Source organism: Camellia sinensis, chromosome 8 (genome assembly GCF_055761805.1).
Source record: "Camellia sinensis isolate YWXY chromosome 8, ASM5576180v1, whole genome shotgun sequence".
Lineage (NCBI taxonomy): Eukaryota > Viridiplantae > Streptophyta > Magnoliopsida > Ericales > Theaceae > Camellia > Camellia sinensis.
The window spans coordinates 174392480-174413121 of record NC_138968.1 but is presented as its reverse complement, the minus strand read 5'-3'; the positions used below and the strand labels follow the sequence as shown (position 1 = coordinate 174413121).

Below are 20642 nucleotides of genomic sequence, written 5' to 3'. Positions count from 1 at the left end.
ATCCACTAAAGGGTTAGCAAGAGAGTTAGTTAAAAATTCATCGAGGGGAATGGTACTTAAGCCTATTAAATAAGAGTTACCACAACGGTAACCCAACCTAGTTGACTGGAGATCCCAAGATCTAGGTTCAAAGGGACAACCGAGTTGTGTATAACTCATAAAGATCACCGGGGAGTCAAACTCCTACCCACTTCTATGATGAAATAGTGATGTCTGCAGCGTTTTAAGTTAAGTAAAATTTTAATGATTCTTATACATAGGTAAACCTAGTAGAGTATGGCAGGATACTCTTCATAAGAATCACCTATGTAAGTGTGAACTAGGCCGGCTCTATGAGATTTGTGAAGGGCTACAATTCTCTAGAGCACTCATGAAAGAGCAGGTTGTTCAGGGCCAAAATGAACACAATAGTGAGAACTAAACTGTGTCTGGTGATATACTGTGTGAGTTTTATTGTCTTGGTTTACACAAACGGATGAACAATTCATGACATCATGTTCACTGGTTAACTAGTAAATCCGATAGTGTCTTACAAGGGAAGGTTCGAAGCCAAAAACTACCTATCATTTGCAGAATATTTTAAATTTCTCTACTCTCTATAATTAGATCATGTTGTTGCATTTTCTCTTCGTCAAATTCAATTCATGTGGGGGATTGTTAGAAAATTTGATTTTTTTAGGCTTATTTTGGGCCAACTTTGAGCCCAAAATTGAGTGGGGTCCACACGTCTTATGAGGTGGATCCAAAGAGGTGACATGTTCCTTGCCGCATAACAAGTCACAGATGAAGACGATTCGTCAAAACCATTTATGAGTGAATGGGAACTTGGCGTCATTTTCGGATTCGTGAAATGAACAATTAAAAAATTAAATGTGGGTTTCCTTGTAAGGCTTGTTCTACATTAAAACTTTAAGAGAACTTGTGTATGTATATAAGCTCTAGGTGACAACACTTGGATTCGGCCTCAAAGGGCACCCCAAGTTTGTAGAACGGAGGAGTTATAGACAAAGTGAACCTTAGCCCAAACCACCACACACGCGCGCGCCGCCATCCGGCCGAGCCAAGCCATACCAGCTGTGGGTGGGGTCGGTTCTAACTTTAAGTTTTTGGACAAAATTTATTTAAATTTTTTCAAATTCTTGCAAGAAATTATTTGACTTTCAAAATGAAAATTTAAATTCAAAATTTTGTCCAAAAATTGTGCCAACCAGATTAATTTGTCACTAGACAGATTTTGTTCTTCCCTTAACAGATTTATAACTGTCAGCAGTTTCCAACAGATAGAAATTGCCTAGTAGTTATCTGTTCTTCAGTTACTGCATCTGTTCATTCAAAATTCAGATCTATTCATTTGAAATTGAACCTGATCGGACAACCACAATTTGCCTATAAATACCAGCCCTTTCCAACAGTCTTTGGCATCAAAAAAATATCCAGAAAAATTATTTCCTTCCCGGTTTTGCTCTTTGGTTGCATTATTTTTCATATTATTTTTTAATAAAAAATTAAGAGAGTATAGAACACAGGTTTCTTCACCGTACAAATTGTTTGGAGTGCTACTTCAATTTGTGAAGATCATTGTATCCTGGGAAATATATGCCTTTTATCCGTAAGCACCGTAGCGGGGCGAATCTGTCTTGAGGGCAGAGTGTCACACACTCGACTTGATCTTTTAAAGTTTTGTTTGGTTCGGTAAAATAAATTATGTTACTGATTTATTTTTATTTATTTGATTTGGTTTCAAATTACTTATTTTACACAGAAGATTGTTTTAACAAAATAATGAAGTGAAAAAGAAGCTGAAAAGCAAAGGGAGGGGAAAAACAAAAAAAAATATCTAAAATGACGTTGTTTTGGACCACCGTTGAAAGTGCCACAGGCGACTGCGGCAGACGATCCGGACTCCATAATTTGCAAGTGTCAGTTTGTTGAGCAAGAAAACCAACAATTACGTAATAATTTGATACTTCACATTTAAATTTTTATTAAGAAAATTTTATTCTTACATAAAATTTATATTAAAAAAAGGATAATGTTCGAGATATTAATTTTTTTACTAAATAAATGACCAAAAGTTTCGCATGGGTGTAGGTTCCACACCCATATGAAACATTTAGTTATATATATGATAAAAAATTTGGAACCTATAACATTTTCTATTAAAAAATTAATAAAAATAATGTAACAATACCATATTAAATCACATCATTACATATGAATTTTTTATTTATATGATATTACACTTTTTATTATCAGAAATGATACATTCTTCTAATTTGAGAGTTTTAAAAGAGTACAGATGATGTGAAAAATAAAATAAAAAATTAAGACCAAAACGTCATATCAAATAGGAATCACACACCAATTAAAGTTATTAGAGCTGGTAATTTAAACCTCCCAATATTTTTTCTTTTAAAATTATATTATAAAATTTTAGATCAATCAGCTATGGGAGAGAGAGAGAGAGAGATCGATGCGACGAGCTTCACTATTGATGAATTCACAATCTTGGCTCAACAACAAGAACATTCTCCAGAAAGAAAAAACAAAAACAATCGAATGCAGCTTTTTGCAGATGACGAGATTCTCACAATGTTTGAGTACGACAAGAATGTAGGAAAACAAACAAACAAAAATTACAATTCAGTAGTATTTTTAAAAAATAACGATAAATTTACATAAAAAAATTATGATTTTAATTATTAATATTTATAAAATTTATACTAATCTAAATTTTTTTTTAGTTAAACATACACTAATTTGTAATTTTCTTTAATTTTAGTCTAACCAAGTTCTCTTTGGGTTGGAAAAATGCTTTAGCACTCTAAAATATCACTTATAAATTTATTTTGAATAAGGTAGGTTATTAGATGTAATTATTTCATGTTGAGATCTCACCATGACAGAATTTGAGGGGTCTCAACATCACAGAACTAATTTTTCAGGGCCTACCATGGGTTCTATTTCGATGATTTGAATCATCCATTTTGTATGGTCTGCAATATATAATATCTATGAAAAAAATTAATTTGATCCGATAATCATAACATTTTTTATTTTATTGCATTTGTGTTTGAAAAAATAAATAACAAATATATTTTTGAAATAGACTATCTAGTTTTTTTATAGACAAATACGATAAAATGAAAAAAGTTGCGATTATCTGATTGCCATATATTTTTTCATGAATAATATACATTGCAGGCCCTACAAAAGAAACGGTTCGGATTATTGAAACCAAACCTGTGTTGAAACCTATGGGCCCCTCAAGTTCTATCAAATTGAAATCCCAATATAAGAGAAGCTCAACTCCTGTTTAAAAATTAAACAATTAAGACTCAACTCTTACCATATTAGTGTTGATAAATTTATGAATAATATTTAAAAAATTTCTAATATTACTCCTTGAATTAATTGGTCCAGTTTTTTTTTTATTTTTTATTTATTTTTATGGAGAAGGTTCAATAATCTGGTCTAACAGCAAAACTTATTGGAATCAATTATATAATATTTATCATTATACCCTTATTTCTTGCATTGAATTTTGTCGAAGATTGAAGGGATAGATCAAATAGGAAAAGATAGAGAATAATAATAAAATATTATGCACTCGATTCCCATTGAATCGTTTCCTTTTAGACAGATTCATTTTTTGCACATAGCATTATTAATTACGGTTATGCTACAGACCCCCACTGGGGTCGACCCCCACTGACCCCCAGTGGGAGGTGGCAGCCCCTCATTCGTCTAAACATAAAAAAAAAAAAAAAAAAAAAAAAACAATTTTTTTTTTAACCAATGGGAAGCCACCATTCATGACCCCCAGTGACCCCCACTGGGGGTCTGAGGCATTTTTCTATTAATTATTTTACTATTACTCTGTATTGCACTTTTTAAAAATATTATTGCAAAAAATTAAAAAAAAAAAAAAACTCTAAAGAATCTTTTAACGATTGACATAATCCATAATTTTATTTTTGGTAATTTGATAATTAGATTTTTAGATTTGCCTCTGATGTTGGTATAATTAATGTGGAGCAAGCAAAGAATGGAAATCACGGTGACAAGATTATCAAGTAAATTGTTAAATATCAAAATTAGTTCATTATTGTTTTTTATTCAAAAACTATTTAATTTAAAAAATTTTTTAAATGACAAAATTAAGTCTTATATTTTCAACACAAACGTATCAAATATTAATACTTGTCATTTGATAAAAGGATTTTCAAATTGAAAATACAACAGAATATCTAAATGTTTTTTTAATTGAAAATACAAACAGAATATCTAAACAAATTGAAAACGTAAAATCTTAAAAATTACTAGGGGTGCTTGCGGTTTGGTTGCGGCCAAAGGAATCTCAAATCCGTCATCTGTCCAAAATTAGGCCGATTGAAAAAACTAATCTACAACCCTCCATTCATCATCACGTATTTATCTAAAATGCGACAAATTAATTTAATTTGATCAATTTTGACGAATCGAAATATCAACTAAACACCCCACTCTTATATATATATATATATATATATATATATATATATATATATATGTGTGTGTATATATGGTATCCACGGTTGAAACACAAACATTCCAAAAAACCTTCTCTCTCTCTCTCTCTCTCTCTCTCTCCATCTATCTATCACTCTTTCTCCCTCCGGCTCCTGTCTTTCTCTCCTCAAACATCTCTCTCTCCAAACTTCTCAAATCTCAAAATCTCTCTCTCTCTCTTCCTCTTCATCTCCCTCTCTCTCTCTCCCTTCTCTGTCGCCGCCAGAAACAACATCTCTACCACAAACAACAACTCTCCACTATTGTGTAGCGTCCACCGCTGTGCCGTCTCCGATCTGAGAACCTCTCTTTGATCTCAACCAGCCGCTACGCCTCCGTTCTCCATCATCGAGAGCTTTGGCGGCGGATGGCGTAGATCTAAGAAGTGTAGCCACTGCCTTTCACGTCGACCATCCTCTTTCTCAACTAGGGTTTCAATCTCATCAAAACGACTTTCTTCTGACCTATTAGGGCCACAAAGATGTCAATGCTTGGTCCACTTTTCTCTCTGACATTGCAGTGCTAGTGGTGCCGTACAACGATGTTGCTCTTAGCCAGAATCAGGTCGTCGACATTTCTCACAACAATTGTCTTTCTAAGAGTAATCTTGAAAACGTGATAAAGCATATGCCTTGGATGCCAAGGGTAGTTTATAAATTTATTTTTAGTTCCATGCGGAAGCCACTACTACTACTATAGAATATAGTATTATATATTATTTTGAATGCCAGGATCAGGCCGTCAACGTTGCTCATTGCAATTGTCTTTCTAAGAAAGATAAAAGGCCAAATTTGATGATATTGATTTTTCTTTGGATTAGATCTGGATTTGTGGAGATTAAGATCTTTAGTTATATTTTTAAAGTTGTTGATAATGATGATATAAATGTATATGTGATTGTTGTTGATGAGGATGAATAAGTAGAAAAAACATATAAGATCTATGTGTTTTGAATTTAGACAGACCTGTATGATGAATTTCAACAGGTAGGGAAATTAGACCTTGAATTTCAAACAGCTAGGAAAAAATAAGACAATAATTTCAACGGATAAAGTTTTGAATTTTAACAGATAGAAAAAATTAGAACAAGAATTGTAACAAAGATTTGAACATATAAAAAATCAACAAATAGATAGATAGAATTTAGGGGGAAAAACTTGAGTAGTTGGGGAAAAATTGAATAGAAAGTCAAAATATTTGAATAGGTAGACAAAATATTTGAATAGATAGACAAAAAATTTGAACAGATAAAAGAAAAATTTGATAGATAATCAACGAAAAATCAAACAGATAAAAAAAAGTCAAGGAGTAAAATTGAAAACAAAATATGTTTCAGGACTTCTCCCCAAACAATTTCACAAAATGTAGATCTCTTACCAGCAAAAAAAATATGTGCCGGACCTAATGCGTTATACATTTCTTAGATTAGATTTATCACCAATTTTTTCTATTTTATATTGTTTAATATTTTTTATAAGCTTAAATTATGTATTACTAATTATGTAAATAATTAGTTATGAAATTTGGGAAGCACCAAAGACTAAATTAGTTATAGTTTTTATTTATAAGATGAAAAAAATATCAATATTAAATAATGTTCCGACCATGTGGACGATTTTAAATTATTTTATTTTATTTTTGGACGGCTTTGGAAAAAAGGACCAAGTCCAATCCTGAATCGAGTTGGGTTTCGAAAATGATTTCAAATATTAAATATTATTATTTTTTTTGTCTCAAAATAATAGTATTTTTTAGAGAATTTAATTTTTTTTGATAGTACAATTATTACACTTTAAAAGAATTAATTTTTCAAAATTATCTTTTGATGATACATCTTTTGAGAAATATCAATTATCATAATTACATTTTTTATGTTGTTACGAATTTAAAAGAATGACAAAATAAGAAAAATTTATATTATTTTAGTTTTTAATTTTTTAAAAGAGACTAATATTTTAGAATAATAAAAAATAGAATAAAGAACTAATATTTTGAGACAATAAAATATATAGGGCTATTTTAAAAAGATAATTAAAAGTCATCTTGTAATTTTTAATCCATTTTAAATCATATCACCTCTAACATTTTTTATATAATTTATCATCGTCTCAAAACCGTCCATAATATGAGTTTAGCTCAATCTTGCACAAGTTTGAGACCGTCCATAATATGAGTTTAGCTCAATCTTGCACAAGTTCAGCCCATGTCAGGCTAGATATGTTATAATTTATTATTATATTTATGTTTTTTTTTTTTTTTTTTAATGTGGTCGGTTGTGGGAGATCAGTGAAATTTATGCCTGAATAAGGCGATTTCCAGTGATCGTGAGGTGATTTCTGATTATACTCCGACAAAGTTCAAACACTCTCATTCTCATCTTCTCATTTTAGATCCAAACTCTCAAGAGGGAGGGGAAGGTTCCGAATCAGGATCCTTTTTCTACTTGACTTCCTACTTGTTAGGTCGTTGGGCCAACTTTTAGGCATAATTTTGATAATTTGAACTGTTCATATATTAAAATTTGTTGAGTATATCATATTTATAAAAAATCAAGTTGATCGGATATCAGAAAGCACGTGTTCGGAAAACTAACTAAAAATTATTTTTTTTAAAAAATTGATAAACAATTTTTCGAGCACATGCTTTCTGATATCCAATCAATTTGATTTTTTACAAATATAATATATTTAATAAATCTTAAAATGTAAACGATTCAGATTATCAAAATTTGACTTAAAAGTATATCCAATGACTCAACAAGTAGGAAGTCAACTAGAAACCTGATTCGGAGGTTCCGCCGTGGTTTCACACACCGACAGTGTTCTGGATGCCATCGGTTCCCATTTTCGGCGACGAATCTATTTCACTGGCCCTCTCCTCCCGTCTTTTTCTGACCTCTTTACCACACATCCCTTACATGTCCTTTCTTGACTTTCTTAAGTCAAGATCTCACAGTTAACCTCTCACCACTTCAACTTCGTTCTCTGCGGGAGTTTTTTAGTGGGGTTAACCCTTTTTGTTGTTGACCTTTGGATCTGTGCTTGCACGTTCAATTTCTCTTTTTCTAGTCTTGTCTCAAGTTGATTATAACAGTTGTTTTCCATATTCATGCTTGATTTTGGATTTTGAGAATGTTGAAAAAAGGGTTTCCGGGTCCCTCTAACTTTCTAATAAAAAACTATCCAAAGTTGAAAAAGGGGAACGAGTTGTAGAAAGTAGATCATCTTCAGCAAGTTTTTTTTGATGTAGCAAAAGTTGCTTGGGAGGAAAGGGCCAATCACTTGGATCCATTGGGTGTTGAGTTACTTAAATCATCTCTTGGGGAATCTTCTTGGTTAGATACAGATGATTTCAAACACCACTTTCACCAAGTCGTGACTGAGTTAAATGAGGATGTCGATGAGCTTGGATTTGACATGCTCAACAATTTCCTATCGGCACACAAGGAGATGGAGGTGACATCGGAAGAACAGAGTGGGATGGAGTTCACCTCTAGCTCTTTTATAGAGCATCTAGATGAATTAAAGAAGCACATCAATCTTATGCCTCAGAATATGCAGTCTTCATCACACATTGCCAACTCTGTTGGGGCACTAAACATTAGCAATACTGAGGAACATTCATCTACTACTGAAGCACCCTTGCCATCTGATATTTTTTCTTCAATTCCCTCAACTAATTAAAACTCAAATTCAAGTCCTTTTCCTCCCACTAATAAGAAGGTACAATATTGTAAGAGATCTTATTCGCGGCACTCCAAACTAGTTCGTTTGGGTAGGGACTATTTGCTATTACATCGACATACCTCCTCTTGAATTGCAATAGGGCATAGGTTTTAGTTCTTTCATAAATCTGGATTTGCCATGGTGACTGTAAAAATTCAAGACCCAGTTGCAATTCCTCATCATTCGGGAGAGAAGCCAGTTCTGTCATCGCTAGATATTCCAAATTACTAGTCAGATGTACATGCAACGGTGGACGAGGTGATGGATGATGCAAGTAATAAGCTTGACAATCTTCAGATTACGAGTATGGACTTCGGTACTCATATTCTAGCCGCCAATCAAGTCACCAATATTGACACTTTCTAGATTGAAAATCACATCAATGTCCCAAACAACTTTGTCAAGACTGAACAAAATAGCCAAGGCCACTAGGAAAAAGACTTCAGATAGTGATGCCGATTTTAAACGACATCCTATCAAAGCTATGGGCTAAATTAAAGTTATTAGTTTGTTGTTACAAAGCTTTGTGCGTAGAAAGAGGAGAAGGCAACATATCATGGAGAATAATTTTAGCTATCCAACTCTCTTCAGAGCCACACAAAGATGAAATGTTACGGTTTAAGTAAGGGTAGAAAGAGGAGAAGGCAACATATCATCGAGAATAGTTTTAGCTATCCAACTCTTTTCAGAGCTACACAAAGACGGAGTGTTACGGTTTGAGTATGGGTAAAGAGAGGAGAAGACAACATATCATCGAGAATAGTTTTAGCGATCCAACTCTCTTCGAAGCAACACAAAGATGGAAAGTTACGGTCTAAGTAGTTTATTTCATTTCTCTGTCCTAATATTTGCAGGTGATGGTTTTGCAGGTTTGAGTAGTTTTTTTTATCTCTTTAGAGTATTTTTAGGAAGATGGTTAAAAGTTATTTTTTAGTTTTTTTTTTTTTTTATTTTTTTTGTGAGAGAGAGAAGTAAGTTAAAAGCTGGGAAGTGGCTTGTAACCCACTTCCCAAAATAGGCCTTTGGCCTTCTAATCGTTTGTGCTGCTAGGTGTCTGCTAGGGATTTTCATTATTGGTCTTTTTGTAATGTTATATTCTTTTTGCAATATTATGGAATGAAGTTTTTTTTTTCTTTTTGTCCAAAAAAAAAAAATTAATTGTATCCATTTCAATAATAGTTGTGGGTTTGTCAAGAAAAGAAGGAAATGGGGTGTTTGTTGTCCCTCACAGTTATTGCAGTGAAGTTATATGGATCTATTTTGGAAATTGTTTTGATTAGAGTATATTAAGTAAATTATATTTATAAAAAGTTAAATTAATCGGATATCGTTAATTATTTCATCAAATTACATTTATATCTAAAAAATAAATGACAATTGTGATTTAAAGTATAAAAATGAATACAAATATTAGTGGATAAAAAGATTTAACGATATCCGATTAATTTGATTTTTTACAAGTAAATTTCACTTGATATATTTTAAAATATAAACAATTTAAATTATCGAAACAAATTATGCAGTAGGGTCATATTGGCACACAACAGTGAGAAGTGTAGCTTAGTGCAGGGAGAAGTGTAAGTTTAATTGAATTCGGGGATCATCACATTACAAAGGCAAACACCCCTAATTTGATAGAAATATATAATACCCTTAATATTTGATAAAAATACATGAACATTTTTTGAGTTTATGTAATTTTTAAAAATAAATTATTAATTAATTTTATTGATTATAAGAAATGATAACAACATATCAATAAATATTATCAAATTTAAAAATAAAAATAAAAAAACAAATATTATGAAGAATGCTTATTTTTTTTTGTATTTTCCATATTAAAATTTAAATATGCAGGGAAATTAATTGCAATCGAGGTCCGAATGACTCAATTTTAATAACCTGTTTGGTTCATAAATTGATAAGATGTGAATGAACTACAATTATATTTCATAAGAAGTACTATAAATTTATTCTTATCAATTCAAAAATTACCTAGGAATTAATTTTTACTATGAAAAATGTTAGCGATTCCAAATGCTTTATTAACATTTCTATCAAATGTTTTACATAGGTATGAGATCCATACAATGTAGGCCCCACACTTATGTAAGACATTGAGTAAAAATATTGGTAAAATATTTAGGGTTCCTAGTATTACTCACCATCCACTATACTTCACATAGATCCCACTTGGATCCCATACCACAAATTAATTTTCACCACACAATCACTCACCCAAAAAATAATTCTGAATAAATAAATCTGAGGTAGCAGACTACTCCATATTTCACACATCTTTTATTTTTTTCTCTCTAAATCTCTACCTAAATTTATGAACTGAACACAACCGAGATTTATGACATTCATATCTATATAATATATATCTATATATATATATATATATATATATACTAGTGTATCATCCGTGCTATGCATGGGTTGTTTTTATTTGTATATATGTGAATTGCAATTTTTTAATGTTTCTCTTTTTTCTTTTTTTTTTGGCACAGAGAAAAAGAAATATAACAAATGCAGCATATCTTCAATCAATTATTTTATGTTTGTTTTTATTCAAAATTTAAAAATAATGTATGGGCAAAATTTATAACAAAATTAAGAACAAATTTATCCTAACGACATTTTTTTTACTTCTATAAAAATACTTTAAAAAATAAATGTGAAAAATGTAGTCAATATAATATCATACATTAACTAAAAAAAATGTGATTAGCAATTATGCTCTCATAAATTTACTATAGTTTTAATTTCAGATTTAAAAACATTTAAACACACCTGATGTTTTAATTAGAGGTATAACCAAATAAATCGCTATAGAATAGGAAGACAACCTTTATTTTTCATTACAACAATTATGTAACTAAATATATAATTTTAATGTTTCGCAATCTTCCACATGTCCAATTCTCTATCAATATTAAAATTGAATGTATGAACCAAAAAAAGAAAACATTTGAGAAGATAAAGAGATGTGGTTTGAGACCTTTTAATTGCTAAATTCAATTAATCAATAGTTATTAGGTTTCAATGGTCGGGCTTCTAATATTTGTTAGCCTTTAAAACTGAGTTATTTGATTTCATTTATCACTACAAGAATTCACACATTTGCCGACCACTTTTGCCGACTAAAAAAATTTTGGTCGCAAAAAATGACATTCAGCGACCAAATATTAATTAGTCGCGAATGATCATTATTTTTGGCGACCAAATATTATTGGCCGCAGAAGGTTATATTTTGGCGACCAAAAAATGAGTTGGTTGCAGAAAGTGGTATACTTTTGCTGACCAACTACAAATTTGGTCGCGGAAGGTTACATATCTTTTGGCGACCAAAAATTTGGTCGCGAAAAACTTATTTTCAGCAACCCAAAAAAATTAGTCGCCAAATTAGTACTTTTAGCGACTAATATTTTAGTCGCCGTTGATTGAGATTTGGCGACTAAAAAAATTTATCGGCGAAAGAACCTATTTTTGTGACTAATTTGATCATTTGGTCGCCAAAAGTTTGGGGAGAAATTTGAAACGTGGGGCGGGAATTGAATTTCAGAAAAAAAAAAATTAAAGCCTGATCTCCCTTGTCTCTATCTAAAAAAAGCCCTAATCTGTGTCTCTCTATGTTGGCCCGCCCCTCCCTCTTTCTGTGTTCTCTCTCTCAATCGGTGCCCACTCTCTCTAGCTCACCGAAGTCCCTCACCACCATTGCTCACGTCGGTCGCACATCGCCACCGCTACAAATCGCCATCGCCAATAATTTTCTACTTCACACTGTTGATGCATCAATCGAACCCAGATTGGGGTAATTTGGTTTAATATGGTGATATGTAATAAGTTTCTCCTAGATCTAGTAATCAATTTCCTTTGTTGAGAAAGAACCCAGATTGGATGTCTCTCTCTCTTTCCTTTCTCTCCATCGGCATCAATTTTCTTCCCATGAACGAAGATCAATCGAAAACGACGACATCGATTCGCCAGGTAACTAATTCGTACTTCTAGAGAGAAATGAGATAGCAATTTCATATTTGATCGAACAATGGTTTGGAGGAAATTGATTCACTGAACTGCATCATTCTCTCTCTCCTTCAATTTTGTCACAAACTGCATATATATATATATATCAGCTACGTGATCAGAAGGAAGACTACAGATGATTAATCTTCATATATATTAATCTGATAGATTTTACGTGATCAGAAGGAAATTGTTTTCACCGAGTTCGACGTCTTTTTCGTGATACAGATGATCAATTGCTTCTCTTTCAACCTTTTGGCCTCTAACCTAGGTAATAAATTCCCACCTGAACAATTTGATCTCTTGTTCTTGAACTTCACAACGATTTCAATTCGTTTAGGGCTTCACATGTTTATTAAATCAATATTAGTGTTGTTGGAGATATGGGTTTTATTAAATTCGTATCAATTTTGATTGGATTCGATGCTAAATTGAGGTTTGATTGAGTTGTCAAGCTATTACAATTCAAGTATTAATGCACCAAACCAATTGATGGTTTGAAAACACCTATATGGTTCCTGGAATTGTATAATGCATACATACTAATGAAATTTTTTGAAAGAAGTTTATGCCTTGGTTCTAGATGTGTTGAAAGGGTACAGTATAATGGTTCATGATTACGAATGGGTGTGACTCTCTTTTTTATTTTATTTCAATATCTGCATACCATTTGGAGTTTCATAATTCTCTGCGGATGTACTGTCTGTTTGCCTAAAGTACTGAACTTTTATTCTCATGTGTATTGTAGGGGCTTTTTGGTAGATAAAAAGAGGGGGTTTAATTGTTAGGGGCTATGTTAATATATTTAAAGCTCTTCTATGCAATGTGACTCAGCACGTGCACCTGCGCCTGCTGATTGATTGATAAAAAGAGGGGGTTTAATTGTTAAACTTTTGGGGAAATGTATGGAGTGGATTTTTGGCTGTTGGACCAGGTAAAAAGAGGGGGTTTAATTGTTAGTGGATTTTTGGATTAAGGGAAAAAAAGAAAAAATAGATCGGGGCACAATAGACTCCAATCAACTTTGATCGAAGCAACATTGAAGAAGTGAAGCCATTGTCAATTGAGAGAGAGAGAGGCAAGGAGTTTTTGTCGAGAGAGAGAGAGGAAGGAGTTTCTCAGGTGCAAAAAGGCATCATTGATTGAAGAAGAAGCCATTGTTGCTTCTTTTTTTTTTTTTAATCAATCCATTTAGTAGGCTGCTGCAGTCACATGGGGCAGATGGCAAAGATCATTAGGCCCAAAGTATTTGATTTTATTTTAGATAAGAAACATAATGGGCCTGCCCACACTTTATCACTGTGTTTGGGCCTCAATAATTCTATAACGAAAATATATAGTGGGTTTGCTTTGGGAGTTCTTCATATTACCAAACTCTAATCCAACCAGTTTCACATAGTCCAAACCAAAATTCCGCAGTAATATAACAAAAGAAATCAGATTCAGCACCCAAAAAAATACAGGATGAAGAAGGAGAAAAAAAAAATCATAATAGGAAGAGACACTTGTTAACGTTTTTAATACTTTTGTTGTATCCACATACCCATATCTAATTTTTGGATAAATTTTAGCCAAGTCCACGTATCCTTTATTTAGAGATTTGATGTATCCGACCCCGAGATACATATCAGTCAACTTTCCACTAGCTGAGCAAGGTGGTTTTTGATGAACTACAAACCATGTGAATGTGATTTTCAATCAACACTTAAACTGTTATTCTGGTTGAAGGATTCCTTGGAAAAGGTCCAATGAGGTGCTTGTTTTGCTGGCTTTCAAGAGGGTAGCCTGGTTATTGAAAAGGTCTAATTAGGTGTTTGTTTTGCTGGGTAGCCTGGTTATTGTGCCAGTGCTTAGGTAATTTTTTAATGAGAGTAATACTATTGGTTTTGATAAGATGATACTGCATTCCTGTAGGAGGTTCAAATTTTCTTAGACATGTCCAGGGACATATTAAGTTAGGTCCAAACAATTTCTATTTTCCAAGTGTATGCAAGGAACACCGCCTGTTTGTTGGCCTTGTGAGCAGTCCATGGAAACATGGTAATTGAATTGCTGATGTAAAATTATTGATTATAATGCATGGGCATGAACTAGACCTTTGTAAATTCAAAAGTTTGGACTTTTGCAATGTTAAAATTTGCAATCATATAAGGACCAACTGGATCAGTTTACTCGATTAAGTGAATGCAAGAGATCTTGTATTACTTTTGGATTTCCTTGGATGGGTTGGGCAAATGAGGCCCTCCCCTTCTATAGGTTTACAAAGAATATCCCAGAACCCAAAGGATTAAGAGTATTGTAGATACTACTCCCACCTTCTCTAATAGACTATTCTAGAATGTACATGAATACTATCTATATGTTTAGAATTAAGTACAAGTCTTTATATTTGTCTGCAAGACTCTAGGGGACTCTAGAAAGTTCCATTAACCTCTAGAGCCTTCAAGTGCCTTGTAGAGCCTTCTGGTGAGGGATGGCCTCCCAAATTCCAAGGCTGTGATACTAAGGTTGTTCTTTTGTGTCTTTGACAGTTATGACTTATAATAGTAACAATAGTTATCTTGTTCATTATTTACTATTGAAAGTTTATAGATGTTATGTTAAATCTAATGCTTTTCTAACCAATCTTGTTGTTTGGTCAGATCCAATTGAGGCTCGCATGAAAGCATTTTTTGGTAGAGCTTTATCCACCACTCTTGCAAATATAACCTTTGACGCCATGGAAAATGTTGATGAACTTGAGGTATGGTTGTCCTGAGTTGTTTTCTTCCTCTGCATTTCTTTTCAACATATCAAAACATAATTGCAACCTCTTGTTAGATTTTCAACGAAGTAGTCACTTGTAAGTCATAATATAATACACATTTCAGTTGCCTCATCCTATTTGTGCACTCATCTCCATTGGGTTAAGAATTATTCTCTCCATCCCATATTTGTTTTCCACTATAGAAGTCCAAGTTTTTAAGGAGACAACAATTTAATGCATCACTCAAATTGTAAAGCATTAATTTTCTAAACTATCCCTATATTACATACTAGTAGATCCATTCACACTCATCTTAAAGGGATAATTTTATAAAAACATAAGATTATGTACCTTGACCCCCCTTTTTTTGGATAAGTAATTAAAGTACCATGACTGTTCAAATGGACAACTGTTTTGGGACATTGTAAAATGTAAAGGTGGATAAAAATGCAACTTAAAAGTGTATTATACACACCCTTTCATTTTCACGACACTATTTTTGCTCTACATGCAATTTGTTAGTAACTTCAGAGTTTCTTTTCCATTTATTTTGTTGTTCTGTCATGCTGGTCTATTCTTTACCTTTTATGTGCTGAACCATTAAGAGATTTTTACTTAGTTAATGTTTTTCTCGTCGATCATATCTAGCTCTATAAAATTTGCCTTGCCATTTTGATTCACCTCCATAAGATTTAACAAGGAATTCCCACAATCCTCATGATAGGTGTATCCTTCTCGTATTCCAGACCTTTTGTCTGAGAGCCCGTTGATTGTATCAGGCAGATACAAGGGATATTTTCCTGAGACTCTCAAAGCTAGAGGGATTCTTGCAGATATGAGCAATTTTGTTGTAGATCTGAAGGTACAAAAGGCAAAAGACATACAAGGTAAGGTTCTGACTAATGAGATTATTATTTTTGTGTTATCCAATCTTCATTTGTGTTGTAGTTTATTTTATTGTGTTATTTTTGTTTCGAACCTCAATATAATTGATAACTCGTTTCTGGTAAACTAGATACTGTAGAAATTAGTATATAGCTTGGTGGCTGTGGCTTTATTTTTATGTCCCAGTACAATAAGTTATAATACCTGCTTTTGATTATGGGCTAACCTAATCATGTTGATCAATTTTGGAGCCTTCATTTGTTGGATTTCACTTGTATATTTGATTTGGTAATGGTTTAGTTACATATCCCATTCAATCTAATTGATTAGTTCACCAATCTGGGAGGAATAATCTCTCATCATATTGCAGCAGGGACGTTGGACATATTAGCAGGTCTATTCCATCTTATCATTTGCCTGCTCCAAGTGTTTTTGCCAATTAAGTTACTGTTTAGCTTTTTGGGTTCATTAATACTATTAGTTAGGTTGGGTGTTGGAACTGGCTAGTTCCTAGAGCTGTCCACTTCTGTCTTGTCTACTCTGCTATATTGTTCTATTGGGCTCTTTTTGTAGCTGTTATTCTTAGGTGAAAACCCATTCAGTGCTAAATCACAAAACATGTGGACATATATGTTGTTGCATCATTTATGTGCTAATGGGTGTTGCTCTATGTGACAGGTTCTTGCAAAGCAAAAGATCGATTTGCTCACAGCCCAGGCATGGTTCTCAGAGAATAAAGAGCTTGAGGAGAAGGTTCGCTATTTGATGTTATACCAATTCTTTTTGTAATCACAAAATACAGAGCGTTGTTATAGACTTTTTTATGAAATGCCTACCTAGTTCTTTTCCGGTCATTCAAGTGGCGGTGTTGAGTAATGAAATGATTATATGTAGGATTATGATCACCTATTGATCCATGTCTAGTCCTACCTCATGCTACTTGTTATTTAATGCACTGGAAGTCTCCTTGTGTCCCACTAGGTTTGTGTTCTTAAATACAAGGTCAATTGCTTAAGCTATTAGCCTTTGATTTGCAGATAGCAAGAATGAGCGTAAAATATGGTATTGTGTCGGAGTATACCTGTATGATCTTGCTCGAGACCGAGGGAAGAATGACACAGAATCAACTGGAGCACTGGAGGTATGCATTTATCTATGACCTTAGAAAGATATCTCTACTTGCCTATAATCAAAATTGTGGGGGGTTATCCCTTGGGGGTGGGGGAAACACAAGTATTTCACTAAGATATTTTCAATCTATGAAGCACGGACACTTCAAATTAGTCACCATAATCATGTCTGACACTTGCTGCACACCTATGTGCTTCGGACATGCTGCGACACATGTCAAACACGCTGCATGTTTCAATTTGTTATTATTATTTTCCTCATTGGATATATTAGAGACACATCATGGACGCACGTTTCATTTGACTTGTGGTTATTTATTTTTTATGGAGGATCCAATCATTATTAAATTAAATACTCACATTTGTGATGTATTGATTTATGATTGATAAAATAGTGTTTTGTAATCAAAATCTTACGATTCGTGATTCGGTTCACGATTCGACTCGCAATTTTTGCAAAATCGATATGAGGGAAAAAACAACGGCTTCACTCCATCCTGATCCATCCTGATAAAAAGAGGGGGTTTAATTGTTAGTGGATTTTTGGCTGTTGGTCAATGACTTGATCTATCAATAGAGAATCGACAATTTGAGAGCACTGGTATAACTTTCTTTCCTTTTTCCATATGTATTGGATAATTTTTTTTTTGAAAAGCAAATATATTTTGGATGTATTAATACATATATACACATATTTACTACATATTATTATTCCTTGTATAAGAAAAAAGCTGGACTTCCAGATGCATAATTCTCACTCTTTAGTTGATTCTTTAGTACTTTGATTTATCAAGACGAATGTGCACTAATCTTACATTTTTTAGTAGCTTTATATCCACCTCCAGCTTACACGCCGGCAGTGCAGACAATTCCAGTGGAGAATGATATTAATAACAATACAGTAAGTCCAACACTTTGAGTTAATTATGCTTCATAAGTTCCATTTTTTTTTTATCTAATGTGTTTTTATTTTGCAGGTTTTTATTGGAAACCTGGACCCCAATGTCACAAAAGAGGAACTGAGGCAAATATTTTTGCAGTTTGGGGAAATTATCTTTGTGAAGATCCCCACATCAAGAGGATGTGGTTTTGTGCAGTTTACAGCTAGGTTCGTCAGGCTTGTGGAATTTCTATTTGAATTGTTGGAAAAATTTAAAACGATAAGTTGAAAATATGAAAGATGTCTTGATTTATGTTCTCTCCCATCGAAACATTTTTTTTTTCTCTTTACTTATCTCCTCTCTCTCTCTCTCTCTCTCTCTCTCTCTCTCTCTCTCTAGGATGAGGATGGATTTATATTCTGTTTAATTTGACCATATGGTAATTGAGTTAAGTTGGTGACTTTATGGTCTCTTGTCCATTTTTCCCATGATATTTTGCTTTATTGCATAAACTTTACGTACTCCCACTTATTTTACCTCCCTATTTATTGTCTTATCATATTGCTTTATATTTCTTTGTGCAGGGCATCTGCTGAAGAAGCAATCCAAAGGATGCAGCGAACAATGATTGGTCAACAAGCGGTCCACCTTTCTTGGGGCAGGAGTCCAACAGCTAAACAGGTGAATCTTCTTTTTAGACTGCTCTAGTATAGTATATTGACATGGCAGTAATGGAGGAAGGAACTACATATCGTTCTAGGTGATGAAATAAGGACTAGATATCATTCTAGTAGACATGATTCATTAAATTCACAAGAACAACCTTGAATCGACAAGGAAAATAAAAAAGAATCTGAAAATAATATTGATTGAATGAATAAGTTACTCATGTCGTAGTCTTTACGCATGTATTTATTATAACCTAAACCTAATACATGTAGAATAAGTAATTCTAAAATAAACTAGGGAACTTTAAATTATTACAAATTAGGAAATCTAAGAGAATAATCCTAATCAAAATTAAATTCCGAAATAATAAAAATATAAAAATTTTGAAACTCTTGTTTTACATCATTCTCTCCCTTTAGGAAAAAAAAACCTCACCCTCGATTTACTATGAATCGAAACTTCATACGTTTGAGCTTGTCTGCATCTATTTTATAGTTAAGGATAATCTTTTCACATACTTGACTTTGAAAAAGTGTAACTCCTCTTGGGATGATTGTTGAATGCATATGTCACATCAGAACTGTTCAACTTAGGATTGAGAAATTTTTTTAGACATTGGATGGCCGGAGCCAAAAAAAAAAGGGAAACAAAAACAACTAAAAGGGGGGCTGTTATCTCAGTATTTGCGACCTGATTGATAGATGAGGAAATAGCTTCCTTGGCCAATAGATCTGCGCATCTGTTAGCTTCTCTCCAAACCAACACCAGTTGACACTGCCGTTCTTTATGCACGAGCTCTGCAATGTTATTGCAAATATTTAATTGGGTTTCATCAAGTGCAGTTGCTGAGTTACTTTGAGAACCTCGGCCGAATCCATCTCAAAGACTCTTAAGTCTCAACCCAAGAAGCATGGACACAGACACACTATACGACACGGACATGCCGCCGATATGCTAATTTTCAAAAAATGCAGGACACGACACGTGAGGGACACGTATGAAATATATAATTTTATATATTTATTATGTGTTATATATATATATATATATATATATGAATATATTATTCAAAGATAATAAAAAATGCAATATATAAATTTATATAGTTTTTGTTTTGTTATTGTATCTTAAGTTGTTTTGTTCAAACGTATAAATAGTTTTACCTGTGTCTAATCATGTGTTTAAGCGATAGACATGTGTGTTCTCCAAGTGTCCAACGAGTGTCCGGGTCTTTAAAAAAAATATTCAAGGACTGAAGCACTTTGGGGCTTTTCAAGGTATGTTGTAGTGAAGTTTGTTGAGGTTTTATTATCTTTGTTCGGTAGTGCTGTTTGATAGTGACATAATTTTTCTTTGTTCCCAGAAACATTTGAAGTGGCTAAAACAATATCGATGGGGCCATCATTGAAAAGTGGATCACAAGTTGGGAAAAGTGGATCAAAAGTTCACGAACCAGACGAGCACCCTCCCCAACATATTTCTTAACAAGTTCACGAAGCTAAATTGTACAAGACTACTTGGCAGTATGAGCATTTTTTGGAGGATTAAATATTTTTGGATGGATGTTTATGGATAACAAACATTAGTAGTTTTATTTGTTGATAGCTGCGCATGGATAACAAATAGTTATGTTTCAAATTGTTATGCTAGATGGATGTGACTTGTGAATGAAAACTTAGAAAAGTTGTATTGTGTTGAATGTTAATGAATTATGTATTGTGTCGAATGTTAATGATTCAGTTAATTTGAATGATGCTTTAAAATTATAGGTTTATTATGGATTGAATGAATTATTAGGAATTACAGGTGTATCGTTTTCCTGCTTTGGCGACCAATTTATTAGTTGCGACATCCAAAATAATTTTTTTTTGCAAAAAATGACAATTGCCGACCAAGAGTTTTGGTCGCAAAAAATACATCTATTGCAGACCAAAACAGCTCTTTGTCGTGGAAACTCACTTTTGCCGACCAAAAGTTTTGGTCGCGAAAAGTAACAAATGGCGACCAAATTTTTTGGTCGTGGAAT

The 20642-nt window shown here is 33.0% G+C and overlaps 1 protein-coding gene and 1 long non-coding RNA gene across 3 annotated transcripts; both read left to right on the top strand.

Moving 5' to 3' along the window:
• The first annotated feature begins 11855 nt into the window (after positions 1-11855).
• Positions 11856-16066, top strand: LOC145798308 (uncharacterized). The gene is made up of 4 exons (XM_082885822.1): positions 11856-12269; positions 12534-12576; positions 14948-15048; positions 15776-16066. Exons 1-4 carry the CDS (start codon positions 12180-12182, stop codon positions 16064-16066), a joined length of 525 nt encoding a protein of 174 aa, XP_082741948.1. The 5' UTR covers positions 11856-12179.
• A 300-nt stretch (positions 16067-16366) lies between these two features.
• Positions 16367-20315, top strand: LOC145796753 (uncharacterized). 2 transcript variants are annotated; one of them, XR_014337262.1, is made up of 7 exons: positions 16367-16689; positions 16974-17077; positions 17894-17967; positions 18044-18174; positions 18532-18707; positions 18739-19893; positions 19980-20315. It is a non-coding gene; the product is annotated as an uncharacterized LOC145796753 (long non-coding RNA). The 2 variants fall into 2 exon arrangements; XR_014337261.1 differs by having other exon boundaries at positions 16376-16689; positions 18739-20315.
• Positions 20316-20642: the final 327 nt, after the last annotated feature.

Coding starts and splice junctions, on each gene's coding strand:
- LOC145798308 (XM_082885822.1), top strand. CDS start 12,180: ATGTCTCTCTCTCTTTCCTTTCTCTCCATCGGCATCAATTTTCTTCCC. Junction 12,270..12,533: donor CGACGACATCGATTCGCCAG/GTAACTAATTCG, acceptor TTCGTGATACAG/ATGATCAATTGCTTCTCTTT. Junction 15,049..15,775: donor AAAATGTTGATGAACTTGAG/GTATGGTTGTCC, acceptor TCCTCATGATAG/GTGTATCCTTCTCGTATTCC.